The sequence below is a fragment of the Rhinoraja longicauda genome, chromosome 8 (assembly GCF_053455715.1).
Source record: "Rhinoraja longicauda isolate Sanriku21f chromosome 8, sRhiLon1.1, whole genome shotgun sequence".
Classification (NCBI taxonomy): Eukaryota; Metazoa; Chordata; class Chondrichthyes; order Rajiformes; family Arhynchobatidae; genus Rhinoraja; species Rhinoraja longicauda.
The window spans coordinates 56,429,887-56,445,604 of NC_135960.1; the positions used below are offsets into that span (position 1 = coordinate 56,429,887).

General features: G+C 37.0%; 1 protein-coding gene across 1 annotated transcript in view; it reads right to left on the minus strand.

Annotated features, from left to right (window-relative positions):
- cerkl (CERK like autophagy regulator) overlaps positions 1-15,718 on the minus strand; it is a 94,985-nt gene that overhangs the window by 37,173 nt on the left and 42,094 nt on the right. Inside the window, exons 3-4 of the mRNA XM_078404033.1 lie at positions 8,402-8,536; positions 4,701-4,764 (exon numbers count right to left, since the gene is read on the minus strand). Coding sequence (XP_078260159.1) covers positions 4,701-4,764; positions 8,402-8,536 — 199 coding nt within the window. The remainder of the gene's footprint in view (positions 1-4,700; positions 4,765-8,401; positions 8,537-15,718) is intronic.

The window sequence follows — 15,718 nt, forward strand, 5'->3', positions numbered from 1 at the left end:
ATGCACCGATCTAATAGCATCTGACCCGGACCAGCTCAAAGCGACTGGAAAGATTAGGTTGATGATTATCTGAACACAGTGAGTGGTCACTCTTGATATTAAATCAGAGACTTAATATCAATGTGTTGAAGATCAGATTAAACCCTTTGGCTCTGGATACTTCTACACTGGTAGTTGAGCAATTTATCAGTATTTCTTCCATCTGGTTTCCTTTGTTTAAGATTAAATACTTTTAGATTAACTTGTACATGGTGAGCCAACCATAATAAAAGTTGGCATAAATGTCCAGGATCATTATGTCAATACTGTTGTGGAAAAACACACTCCATATGATTCAATTGTCTGAATCTTGGCAATATGGAGAATAAAACCATAGAAGAATCAGCACAAGCCATTAATCCATGCCCATTCACAGAGAACAACGATATGTATCTGCTGCCTCTATTTGGTCAATAGAGGATGGTGGATTTTGCATTTAGTACATTCATCTTTTTGCAGTAATATTTCTAATAAGACTTACTGGCACAGGACAAGGAAAGAGGCATGCTGATTCCACAGTATAACATTGAGTGAAAATACATTCTTTGCTCATAACATGCTCATCACTACAGCGAGATGCCAGATGAAACAACCCATGTTAGTGTGTATGGAGATAAAAGAGGGTAGCCTAAGGGTAGTAGCAGAAATAGCTCAACTCGTTCTCACAACGATATTGCCTGAGCAATCCAAGGTGTAGTTAGAGCAGCAACATACTCAAGAAGAAACCTGACCAGGAGACCATCACAGTCATCAGATACACTGATAAGGTAGGACCCCTTCAAGAAATAATTGATCATGAATGTATCTGTACCTAATTGGCTGAGAAGTAAGTGTTTGTACATTAGATTAAAATGCTGTACCTTACCACAAAGTGTGTATAATAATGTGGTATTTGTAATACTTGAAAAGAATGTGTGATCTGCACCTGGTGTCGGGAATGGGCCCCTCTCCTTCTAGGTCAAAGATTGACTAATAAAAATCCTTCTGTTTTACTTGAAAAAGAATTGCATAAGTGATTGGTTTTCAACAGGTCGTATTTCAGGTGCTTATACACTAAGTCAAACCACTGACCAGGGAAATGAACCATGTGCACCATATTAGGGTCCAAACAATTGCCCAAAAAGCAGATAAGGCTTTGGTGAAGCTGATTTTCAAAATGAAAATTACAGTTTCAATGTAATTTGAAAATTAAAATTACAGTCACTGTAGCTGCAGTCACCAAGATAACATTAAATCCCCTTAAGCTGGGAGGAGTGCAGGGAAGACGTATGAGAATGTTGCCAGGACTTAAGGGCCTGAGCTATGGGCAGAGGTTGGCCAGGTTAGGACTTTATTCCTTGGAGCATAGGAGACTGAGAGATGATCTTATAAAGTTTATATTCATGAGACACAAAGCCGCGCTCACTATCCCTAAACAACGTCTTTCCAAATGCACGTATATCTTATTCCTCAGAATCTCCTCCAGTAACTTATCTACCACAGATAGATGGCTTAATCAGGTGTCAGAGATGTGTCTCCATTCATACAGTTTAAGTCATACATGTATAATTGCAACATGACTTCTTCACTCTTGTACCCAAACCTACTGGTAATATATGCCATCATACGGTTTGAATTCATAAATTATGATTTAGCCTCAGTGATAGTTGTCAGTGATTATTGTACAAAGACATTCGGAGCACTCTGGATATCAATACCTTTACATCTCCTATAAATTTTAAAAAAAAGATATTCTCTACTTTTCAACTTTGTTTTGCCAAAGTGGATGATCTCCAAGTTCTAGGTTATGCTCTATCATGATTTTCTTGCTGTTCATTTAATTTATATATATCAATTGCCTCTGAAGTTGCATTGTATCCTCCTCCAACCTACAATGTTGCCCAGTTTTGTACTATCTGCAAACTTGATCTAAAATACTTGGTTCCCTTATCCAAAACACTTATATATAACTATGAGCATCCAACCTGTAAATCATCTGATTCTTATTCTGTCTTCGGTCCAATAACCAACCCTCAGCATGTCAATATGTTACCTCCATTCCCATCTGCTTTAATTTTATTCAACCACCTCTTGTGTGACCTCTATTGAAGGCCTAACATGTCCGTCAAACATAATTTCCCTTCCATAAATCCATGTGAACTCTTGCCAACCTAATGTTAATTTCTAAGAATCCTACTACTATTTTTGCAATAATAATTTCTCACATTTTCACCTCTGACGCCAGGCTATCCAGTTGCTTGTCCCCCATTTTCTCTGTCTCTTCTATCGGAAACAGCAGAATTACATTTGCTACCTTCCAATCTTTTTTGAAATATTTTAGAGTTGATGGAACTTTGGAAGATGACAGCCCATGTACCTCTGTCAAAGGTCATTAGGCTCTAGGAATATTTCAGCACGGCAGACATAACCACTTTTCCAATGATACATTTTTAGTAATGCTAATTTCTTTTAGTTCCCTGTTTACCCTCCACCACTATTTTCAAGAGATTCCATGATGACAGACAAATATATATTCACAGTTTTTCTGCCACCTTAGTTGTTATTTCTCCTGTCTCAGTGTGTAAGGCACACATAGTTTTTTATTTGCTATTTTCATCCTTTCTATCTATATCCCAAGCAGTTTTTGTAGTCTGGTTATTTTAATGTTTATTCAACAGATTACTCCTGTACTTTATTTTTGTTATCCTGGTTCTCCTTTTGCTGAAATCTGAAATGTTCCTTATGGTCAAACTATGGCTCCTTTTGACATGATAAGACTTTTCTTTCGATCTGCTACAGCTTTTACTTTGGCAGGGCAAATTTACCGGTTGAGATATTTTTGCCTCAAAAGGGATATATATTTGTTATGTTATGTATTAATTCTTTAAATGCTACACATTGTTTGTTTACTATTATAGCTTTTAATGAAGTTTCCCAATTTTCCATGGCCACTTCAGGCCTTGTTGCTTTGTACATCGCCTTGCTTCACTTAAGACCCCAGTTTCAGATTGAACAAACACTTTCAATTCTGATATAAAATTCTATCATTTCACAATCAATTTTCCTTAAAAGCACCTTAAGTAATAGATTATTAACTAATCCATTTACATTGCACTAAACCAAATCTTTCCTGCACGTCAGTTTTTGTCAAGGTAATTTTTCTTTACTCCCTTTATTATTTGAAAACATATTTAAAAGTCAAAGTGAACTAAATCAAACTGTAACATGAAAAATGTACAACAATTATTAGAAGAGGCTCTCCAGACATATTCAGTTCAACCTTTTCACTGAAAAATTATATTCTGCCCACCAAGGTTTTCTGGAGTTACCGGTTGCTAACCATTTTAACTCCGCTTCCCAGAGCGACCTTTCTATCTTTGGCCTCGTCCAATGCCAGAGTGAGGCCACACACAAAATGGAAGAACAGCACCTCATATTCTGCTTTAGCAGCTTACAACCCAATATATTTCACAAAATGCTTTGTGACTGCAGTCTGAAGAAGGCTCTCGACCCGAAACGTCACCCATTCCTTCTCTCCTGAGATGCTGCCTGACCTGCTGAGTGGCTCCAGCATTTTGTGAAATAAATACCTTCGATTTGTACCAGCATCTGCAGTTATTTTCTTATACAACCCAATATATGAACATTGAATTCTCCATTTTCAAATAATACCCTCCTTCTCTTTTCCTTACACCTGCCCTCCCCTACCCCAGTGCGCACCCACATCTCACACCACCCCAGTCACACTTCTCCTTCGCATATATGCTCTCTTCCATCTTTTCATCCCATTTCCCCCAGTTCCCTTCTATCCATACCCCTCCCACAGGCTTTACATCTTCTTTCCTTTAAGAAACATAGAAAATAGGTGCAGGAGTAGGCCATTCGGTCCTTCAAACCAGCACCGCCATTCAATATGATCATCCAAAATTAGCACCCCGTTCCTGCTTTCTTCCCATATTCCTTGATTCCGTTAGCCCTAAGAGCTATATCTAATTATTATCTGATACCCTTATGTCTCCTTTTCACCTCTAGCCTTTGTCACTATCTCCACCCATCTGCCAATTACCAACTTCTCCCCCCATCTGCAACCACTTGCAAGACATTGTCCCATCCCCATCTCTCTTTTCCAGCTTTCTCCCCCTCTATTCCATCAGTCTGAAAGGACCTGACCTGAAACAGCATCTGCCCATTCCTTCCACAGAAGCTGTCTGACCCACTGAGTTTTAGCTTAGAGATAAAGCATGGAACAGGACCTTTGGCCCACGGAGTCCAAACTGGCCACTAATCACCCATTCAAATTAGTTCTATGATATCCCACTTTCTCAACCGCTCCATACACAATAGAAGCAATTTATGGAGGCCAATTAACCTATAAACTGGAATATCTGGGATGTAGGAAGAAACTGGGGCACCCTCACATGGTCACAGGGAGAATAAACAAACTCCACACAGACAGCACCCACGGCCAGGCTCAAACCCGGGTCTCTGGCACTGCGAGGTAGTTCCAATATTTCCAGTATCTGTAGTTTCTTGTGTCTTCAAATTGCAAACGTCTGATTAGTATTATTCAGCAATGGCCTTGCTGACTTAATATCAAAAAGCTTTTGAAGTAGAACTTTGAGGAGAAACTCATTACAGACAAAGTTCAACAAATATTTTGCAGTGCTTCAAGGAGAACATACCCATCAAATTCTTGAATATCACATTCCTTCAGAACCAAAAACCCATGTCCTTCGTACTCTGTAACTGCAAAACAAAATAAGGTCAGGCACAGAAAAATATTATCTAAGGATTTGACATCATTTTTTTTTTTAAACTGGGATTGCTGAATGTGGTCGGCATATGTATGAACATATGGCAAGGCTATAAAAGGCAAATTTTACTCGAAAGTCTTTTATAATTAAGGGGAAAAAGCAATGAAGACATATAATTAGATAGTACTGATAGTACTGATTTTACCAAAATTGAATATGCCTGTATAGAATCTTCTAATTATTTATCATTACCCTTTCCACACTATCATTTCATTTTGTTCAGTTTTGTTTTTAAGGTTGTCATCTTATAATTAATGTAATATAGCAAAATTACTTTGAATGAACTATAAGAAAACAACCAGCAACATCATCATATGAAAGTAGAGGGAAGGTGGCAAAACTACCCACCAGAGTCTCCAGAGGGTTGAAATCTGTCACTCCAAATTGCCATCTCCACTGCTTATGCCCTATGTGGCATTCTAAATGCCAATGAAGTAGGGATGAGCTGGCATGCTGCAGATGGCACTAAGCATCATAACTACATTTAGCATTTTCTAGGGCAGCTTTGCCAGAAGAGACGGCCCAGCTGTACCTACCCATCAAAGATTTCTGATGACTGACATGACACTTGCAGATGGATTTTTTGTGTAAGAATGTGCATCATTATCTGCAAGATTGCATTAATCTTTCATGCTTGTCTGTTTCCCGGTACCAGTGTGCTTCTGGTCATAATTTCAGCAATGCATTATATTAAACATACATTAAATTCGTCCAGAAAATTATTTGAAAGAATTCCATGAAGATTCCAGAGATGGTTTATAACGACTTCTCCTTATAAAGTGCTCTTAAAAATGCACGTAATCTAATGGGCAACTGGATTACCTCATTTTAAAATTATAATATGTGGGCTTAGCAATAGTTCTTTATTTTTTAGACTAAACAAAGGAAAGAAAAACACTTAATTGCAAAATGGAGTTTCAGTTAATTGCCAGACAGTCCGTCTGCACCACAAAATAACAACAAAATACTCCAGTGTATATTATTCAATACAACTGTAGGGGGAGCAGTGAACATTTAAAGAAATTGAATGAAGGCACCTAAAAACAATGAACTCCACTGCAGCATATGTGGCACAGTAAATAAAACTGCTCAGCAGAATACTGACATATCTGACATTATCCAACATCAATAGTACGATTACAATTTGAAAATAAAATGTAAACATTAAAGACTGCATTCTTTTAACCAAAATATACAACTTAATATTCAAAGTAATGTTATTGTGCAATCCAACTATTTCGATCATTTTTCAAAAATTTGGGTTTGGAATGATAGAAAGAAAAAAAATCAATTCATGGATCTTGTGGTATGCCTGAAAAACCTGTAAACATAATTTAGTTACATAGAGGGATAACTGAATACTGCATTAATTAAGCAAAAACTGAAACACAGAAGGATCAGTATCATTGCAAAGATTGTGATGGCACTTTTCTTCTGCATTTTATAGCATAAACAGACATGTAGGCAGTTTTTTCAAACAATACTGCTAACTCAACACATGAATCAACTTTTCACGCTGGCCTTCAAAATGAAATGCTACAACTCCAGAGTCGAGAGAACATTGGAAAATGATCACCAATGCATCCACGATTTCTAGGGCCACCTCCTTTGTACTCGGATGCAGACCATCAGGCCCTGGGTGGGGATTTATCTGCCTTCAGTCCCAACAGTTTACCTAACACCATTTCCCGACTAATGTGGATTCCCTTCAGTTCCTCCCTCCCTCAAGATCCTCGGTCCCCTAGTATTTCTGGGAGATTGTTTGTGTCTCCCTTAGAGAAGGCAGAACCAAAGTACTCGTTTAACTGGTCTGCCATTTACTTGATTCCTATTATAAATTCACCTGTTTCTGACTGTAAGAGACCTACCATTTGTCTTCACTAATCTTTTCGTCTTCACATATCTAAAGAAGCTTTTACAGTTAGTTTTTATATTCTCCGCAAGCTTTCTTTCATGCTCTATTTTCCCCCCTCTTAATTAACCCCTTTGTCCTCTCCTGTTGAATTCTAAATTTCTCCCAGTCCTCCGGTTTGCTGCTTCCTTTGGCCAATTTAGATGCCTATTCCTTGGATTTAACACTATCCTTAATTTCCCTCATTAGCCACGGTTGAGCCGCCTTCCCCATTGTATTTTTTCGCCAGACAGGGATGAATAGTTTTTGGAGTTCATCCATGCAATCCTTAAATCTTTGCCTTGCTTCTCCACCATCAACCCTTTAAGTACCATTTGCCAGTCTATCTTAGCCAATTTCCATCTCATACTGTCAAAGTCTCCTTTCTTTAAGTTCAGGACCCTAGTCTCTGAATTAACCGTGTCACTCTCCATCTTAATGCAGAATTCCACCATATTATGGTTAGCGTTGCCCAAGGGGCTTTGCACAACAAGATTGTTAACTAATCCTTCCTCATTACACAATACCCAGTCCAGGATGGCCTGCCCCCTAGTTGGTTCCTCTATATATTGGTAGATTAAAGTCATCCATGATAACTGTTGTACCTTTGCTACGCGCATCCCTAATTTCCTGTTTGATGCTATCCCCAACCTCCCTACTGCTGTTTGGTGGTCTGTATACAACTCCAAAAAGCGTTTTCTGCCCTTGGCTATTTCGCAGTTCTACCCATACAGATTCTACAGCATCCAAGCTAATGCCTCTCCTTACTATTGCATTAATCACCTCTTTAACCAGCAATGCCACTGCACCTCCTCTTCCTTTCTATCTATCCTTCCTGAATATTGAGTACCCCTGCATATTGAGCTCCCAGCCTTGGTCATCCTGGAGCCATTTCTCCGTAATCCCAATTATATCATATCCCTTAACAACGGTGTAAGGAAGTTAGATTTATTTGAGGAAATTGGCATTGGTCCATGAAGTTCACATTGACCACTTATTCCTAGCATGCAATAGCCGTGAGCATAGCACCTTAGACTGAGAGATGCAAAGAAATTACTTAAGTGTGTGCCAAATTGGTGAAGTGGAAATGACCTGTGATATAGTTGATGAATGATCATGCTCCAACATCACAAGGATAATGCACGGGCATAGTGCAGGTAGCACATCGTTATTTTACAGATTATTGGTAATGAACAAACTAAAATGCTTAAATCTGTAAACATTTTATAAATGTAAATTCAGATTTATCCTTTTTATTAAAAAATGTGTAGCACTATAGTTGTTGTTTAAAGCCGTTATTCCTTTAAGGACTCTCATAAGACTAACAATGTTTATAGAAAGATACAGAGAGGCAACTGAGATGATCCCTTGAATGAAGAGAATAAACCTTGTGTTGGAGTTAACTGTGCTTCATACATTTGTGCATTTTGCAACTAGACTACTAGATGTCGTGAATCAACAGAGAACGCATATCTCACAGTATTGATGGTGTTAATCATTTTGTATGTGTATTTTTTAAATCAAGAAATATATAAATCCAATTCGAATTCAATGTCATAAACATATGCAATCCATTCAGTTTGTCATGTTGCATTTAACCAAAACGTTAATGAATGGTTCCAATTGCCAAAAATAAACTTAAACATCTAATATACAAATAAAAATCTCGCTTACTTACTGGTGATGTCTGTCCTGATATCAGCCAGCTTGAAAAGAGGTGCAACATGTTCATGGTAGACTTGTTTAGCTTCTTTTTTGTGACTATTGGGGTTGATAATAACTTTTAGTGACTTTGGTCTATTTGGAAAAAATCCTGTGAATTAAATAAAACAAAATAATTAGCCCAAATTCCATTAGAGTTTATTTTATATTAGTTTAACAGTAATAGTTTTATTTTTGCAAATAGAGATCCTACATACAACATTTAGAATATGCATATGGCACAATACATATATTTGATTGTGTTTTATATTGAACTGCAGGTAAATCCATCTCTGATTTCTTACTTCATGGCAACGCTCTAATCTGTCCAAATAAGCACCTATTTGGAAAATCAAAAATTCCATGGTCACCTTGCATTAATTTTTCTTTGTTGACAAAATACACATGTAAAATATCTGAGCTGCAGAGATTCTTTTATATGCCAAGCATTAATATTGCAGATCAATTTCACTTAGTTACAGCATCAATGGATTTTTTTAAACTTCTTTACATTAAAACGATTGCTTAGTGTGTTTGAACTGAGAAATACTCCTGACCCCATCTGAGTGTATATCACATTATTTCCAATTGTTCATGAATTGAGAATAATGCATGTTAATTATGCACATAAGATCCAAACTGGCCAAAACACAAAGTGCTGGAGGAACTCAGCGGATCAGGCAGCATCTGCAGAGGGAATGGACAGATGATATTTTGGATCTGAATCCTTCTCCAGACCCAAGCTTTCTTCTGGCAGCTCCCAGACATCCTTTTGTCTTAAAAATGCAACTCGAATGGGAAATGTTGAAACTCCAAACTTGAATATCAAGTCTTTTGTTCAAACTTCCTTAAGTATGTGCAGATCATGCAAATCCAAGTCACTTTCAGGTTTTTTCCTGTAATTGGTGGTTGCCAAGAGTCCCAAGCCATTCTGCTCACCATGGAAACTGCCATTTTTTCTTTTGTTTATCACTTTGAGCCATGAATCGTTTGACTTGTGAATCCTCAGCTGGTTATGTGTACCAGTTACAGTAATAGGTCTAGACAATAAAGCAATAGCCCATTAATTGCCAGGAAACATTATAGCTGTAAAATTACTATCATTGTGCACTTTATTGTTTACTGATCTACAATGCCTACCACTTGCAGTAAAAATAATTTGTTGTTTCACAATAAAAGAATTTCAAGCAGGTTTGCCTCTTATGATTTCATTCTTGTGAATCCACTTTGGCTTCATGTAATCCTGCTGATATTTTCCAATTGTTGTTACCACTTTCTTCATATTGCATAGCATTGATCTCACTATTGATATTGCATAAAATAGACCATCAATATCTGTTTTCTCACCTTTTCTCAAGAGTGGGTTTATGTTTGATACCCTTCAGGAGCCATTCGATGATCTACAGAATTTTGGAAGATTACTATCAATGCATCCACTATTTTCAGGGCTACCTTTCAGTGTTTTGGATCCAGATTAGCAGGCCCTGGGGATATATCAGCTTTCAGCCCTTTGCACAGCACTAAGCTTTTAATAATAATAATTTCCTTTAATTTCTCCTATTAGACATTGCAGTCCCAAGCATTTTGGGGAAGTTATTTATGTTCTTTTCCATGAAATCTACACCAAAGTATTCCCCATTAAATTTTGTTTGTTTTTGACAGTAAGGAACTTATATTTACCTTCTTAGAAATATTTTAAATACTCATGGAGGTTTTTACAGTCCACTTTTATGTTCCTCACATACTTACACTCGTGTTCTATTTTTCCTCCCTTAATCAATCTCTTAGTCCATTTTTGCTGATTTCAAATCCACTCCCAAACCTCTTTTTCTACCAACGTCATATTATTTTGCATTTGATACTATTCTTAACTTCTTTTGTTAGCCATGGTTAGTTTCCTCTTCTTTTTGTAGGTTTGCTTCAGAAAGGTGTAACTGTGGCAGCTCTGCAATTGTTCCTTGTCAGTTATTGTCATGTACAATCATGTCCTTCAATGAAGCTCCCCAATACATCTCTTGAAGCTAATTCACATCCCATATCTTTGTAGTTTCATATGCTTAGATTTAAGTTCACCGTTTCAGACTGAATTACTTTACTTTCCATCTTAATGATGAATTCTAACATATTATGGTCATTCTTCCTCAAGGACACCACACATCAAGTTTATTAACTTTAATTTGAAGTTGATTTCCTCACTGAATTAACTTCAATTCAAACTTGAGGTTTTTTTTAAAATTGAAATTAGTTCCTGTGGATTAATCATTCGGCTTCATTTCACTAGGCAAGTTTTCAGTTGCACTTTACAATGAAAATGACGTATACATTTCACCAATTTCTTCAGAGCAGTATTTATTGGAATTTGACACCAGAATGACATTGAAGCCAGTTATACTTGCTAATGAGCAAAGGAAGATGATAGAAGAGACGAAATAACCAATTCTATAATCACCCTTTACTATAATGAGAGGGCATAGATATGTATATGCCAGGGTCATGGTTGAGATTTGAAACTGGAGGCAAAAGAGAAAAAGTCATCGCTTGGATCTCCTGTGGAACTTTTCCCTCGGTTGATAAAATTAGTTTCTAGTCTGCCAAAAATCAAGCCCACAAAATATCAGTTGCACAAAATAATTCTTCCTTTAAACCAGGTACAGGAAGAGGAAGAGTAAGAGTTCAAGAAAGTATGAAAAAATTAAACTATGCATATATTCAAACATTAAAAAAGCTTAAATTTTCCATCTTTTCAATCTTCTTCTTGCATATGGCGTGCACAGCCTAAAGTTGGAGGTCATGGGTAGACATCCAGGCCAGGGCAGAATCAGTTGCTGGGTGGATGGCCTTGATGCCACCAGGGAAAAGCCTCAGTGAGCAGTCATTCATGATGTGTGGGATAGTCTGGTCTGGATATCCACAGTCGCAAGCAGGGCTGTCTGTCATCCCCCACTTGTGCAGGTAATGGGCTGTTCTTGCATGGAGGGTGCGGATCCTGTTCAGGGTTAGCCCTTGTACTTTGTTTTATAATCAGCATTTTCTCTGTAACTGTAATACTATTTTCTGCATTTTGTTCCCTTTCTCCTTTTGCACAACGTTGTGTACTCGCATATAATTTGATTATAAGCACAGTATGATTTACCTGAATACCACATAAAACCAGGTTTTTCCATTGGATTCAGTAAATGTGATAAACCAATAGCAAGACTAGTAATAAACCAATACCAATGGCCAGGCAATAAGCAGCTCTAGACTCTAATCATTAGCTTTCAACAATTCAGCAACTTCATCATTGCCAAATCATTACCATCAACAATTTGGGGTGGCCATTGACCAAAAACTCATCTGAATAAGCCACATAAGTAGTGACTGTCAGCAAGTGGCTCACATCCTGGATTTTGTTTTCAGTGATCAAGACAACGCTGGCGTTTAATAGCAAGTAAATAGTAAATGTCAGCGACACCGAGAAAAGCTGATATCGACAGCAAAGAAACGCAAAGCCCATGAGACGCATGAGCCTTGCTGTTCTGCTCAAAACTGTCTCAGCTGTCAAGATTTTATATGTAGATAATACCTAGTAAGTTTCAAGCTTTGGAGAATGTGATCAGCAAATGTGAGTGGCAGATCTCGCACAACCAAATCCAAACCATTGATCCTTGGGATCGTCCTCCTGTGAAAGCATTGAAGAGTTTGGCTTTCTACCAAATATTCATCCTCACGATCTTTTACTTCATTATTTGCTTCAGACCTTTGGGCACTTGATCGCATCATCTGAACGCTAGTCAATGTAAAGAATGGTCATAGGCCATGCACACAGGGTACAATACAGAATTCTCACTACACTCTGCCACTGAACTCTTCATGGAGAGCTCAGTCTTGCTGGGATTCCCCAGCACTCTGCTGGAGTATCAACACTCTGATCCCATGCCAGATAAGACTTGGCATAAGGATTGAGACCCCGTTGATTTCACTGGGGATTCTAAGCCTGTGGATTCAAAGGAAGCTAAGTTTATTTGAATTATACTTTTGCATGTAACATTTTAATTATCATTGCATTTTTATAGCTTCAATTAATTTATATTATTTTCAAAAAAACTCAATCATTTTAAACATTTATTTCAAAGCAATAACTTTCAAATGTTACTGAATTCTTGAGACTGATAGAAATTGAAAAAAGCTTAGCAGTTTTTGTGGAAAATAAAGATTCACCCCAGCTTTGCCTTCTTTTCAAGACTGCCCACATAATTGAATGATGGGATCTCTGAATAGCATCACCTGACACTCGGTCATTACTGAGGCTGTGGAAAAACAATTATTGGTTTCATTTTTATATTAATTAGATATGAAGTCTTTAATACCATCGTCCAGGTGCCCATTTGTGCACATTCAAGTCCCAAGTGCAACAAATCAAACGACCAATTAATCTGCCTTTTCAGTGACTTTGGTCGAGGGACAAATGTCGGTCATACCACTGGGGGAGCTCTTTGGCAATTATTTTTTTAACTCCACATAAAATGATTGGTTCGTAACATCTCATCTGAAAGATAACACTGCCAACAATACAGCCCTCCCATAATGCAGAATTAACATGCCATTTCTAAATCAATACCTGAACACACAATCTTCCATTTCAGAATAATGTAAGAAACAGGAGCAGCAGTATGCTAGCTGACTTCTCAAGCCTGTGTGGCATTCCATAAGATCATGGCTGATCTAATCAGAGACTATGCACAGCCCAAGCTACATAATTTTTAAAAATGCAATTAAATGTTAGAAGCTGTTTTACATATAGCAACATGCTTTTAATGTCTTAGAAGGGTCTTGACCCAAAACGTCACCCATTCCTTCTCTCCCGAGATGCTGCCTGCATTTTGTGTCTACCTTCGATTTAAACCAGCATCTGCAGTTCTTTCCTACACAAGATGTTTTTAATGTTGCATTCAATAATCAGAATACTGCATCAAAAATCTACTTTGAAGAATACCTCTTCTGTCGCATATGATCTTAAAACCCAGTGTGTCGTCTCGCTCCCCGAACCCCATATTAAGAAAAATGACCTAAAAAATATCCCTCACACTAATTTCCAGACGATGCTGTCAATAGGCATATGCAAAGATTTTCTTTCATGTGATAAGAAACTACAATTCAAAAGCATGGTATAAAACACACAAAATGAAACGTGTCTTGGGAATTGCACCAGAAATACCGCAATACCTATATGGAGCAGTTTTTCTGTGGTCTCCCTCCATTTAAAATATATATATTCTAAATGCATGTATAGGTTTGGGACATTAAACACAAGTTGCAAGGTTTAAGTGAAGCAATGAGTGCTCAATCTCTATACTTTATCTCTCATATTAAACAGTAGACCTCTTAGAAAATTCTAAATGCTACCTCAATAGTTTGCAACTACACAACAATGTAGAACTGGCAAAGTACATTTAATAGAAGACATTTCAGTGCTATCAAAAGGGATGACAAAGGCAAAGCATATATTACTTTTTGTTTAGAAAAAGCAAGGTGAATTGGAAAATCCACATGCTTTGTGCCTGCATTTTGGAATATTGGCTGCATTAGTTTACAGTTCAAAATTTAGCTTTCACCATTACTTCTCCCTTTGCGAAAAATAGCAGCCTATAATGAATGACCAACTGTTCCTTCAAGAGCTACGTTACAAATACATACTAGTTTAAACTTGATCTACGGGAGAGCTGTTGAACCATGAAAACTGAGGGTTAATCAGGGTGCCAGAAAACAAAGACTGACAGACCAGCAGAGACTCAACTTTCAGCTTCACATCTGTGCCTCTCTTTACACCCTTTTCTCAATCACACTTTGTACCGTAGACTAAAACTGAATAAGCAAATGTACATAAATCTCAGACATTTTCACATTTACTCCATTACTTTATAAAGTGTTATGGATCTAAATAAACAAAGCCAAGCCGGATTAGAATGTATCCAAGGTTACAAAGAATGACAGGTTAACTTCGAGACAGGTAATGTAAAACTGGCCAGTTAATATATAACAATCAATGAAAGATTGTGCATGACTGCACTGAACACACCCATTTGTCTCATAAGTGTCTTCATCCGCATACGCAGCAGTTGTCAAAGGTATGAAAACAATAAAAAACAAAGACAGAGTGATTGCCCTGAGACTCCATAAATATTACAATGAAACATGGTGCAAAATCTAACTCCCACTATCCTCCTATAAACTTTAAAGCCTTCCTAATTGCTGTTTAATCCACAGGCCTTTCAGAAAGTAAAAATTGAAAACAAATTTCAGGTCACAGCAGAATATCATATTTATACATTTTCAAGATGTTCAATAAAAAGTTTAAAAGGAAATAAACTATTAATAATTAAATGTTTTACTCTGTTTTCACCAATTACCTCAGTTCTGACCTCTGCACACTCAATTTACATTGTACCATATTTTTGGTACAATTTACACTGTACCATATTTTCTGTAGAACTCAAGCAGTAATATTTTCTATTATAATGATAAATAAAATGAATACAAATCACAGGTCATGTTAAATGGCAAATCATCTTGAAAACTAAGAGTACAGTTCACCTTTGTATGAAGTCTCTTATTACACATTTGTATTAAATAAGAATCCATCATAAATGTTCTATAAAGGCATATTAGTATAATTTTAACTAAATCAATTTAAATTTTGCAGTTTAAGAAGCCACTATTATTTTTCCAATGACAGTTAAATCAAATCAATCTGCAAAAATAATCGTAATGTTTGCCCGAGTTAACCAAATCTAACTTTGCAAAATGCTTTCAACTGGTGAAGCTGCCAACCTTTTAGACTTGCACAGTTTTAGTTTTATAGTAGATTTTGCACTATTTGGATTAACTTTGGAATGAAGTTTTATATAGGTTTGGTTTTTCTTTTGTAAGATTTTCTCTTCCCGATTTCTGTACTGTTACATGCCAATGTGTTAATTTCAGAGCTATCGTAACTAACCCCTATTCTGTCTTCCAAGAATTTATTCATTTTATTCATCAAAATACTCAATTGCCCTTTGCATGAATTAAAATATATGATAAAGTATGATATTATTCTCAATCTGCAACCATTTTGGTCCCATTATATAATACAATTCTGTGCCCTGCAACTTCTCCTTATTCATTATGTTACATCAATAACCAAGTTTACCCTTCCTTACCCTTTCTTATCTCTCTGTCTCCCTCTCCCCTGATTCTCTATGTCTGAAGAAGGGTCTCGACCCGAGACGTCACCCATTACTTCTATCCAGAGATGCTGCCTGTCCTGCTAAGTTAT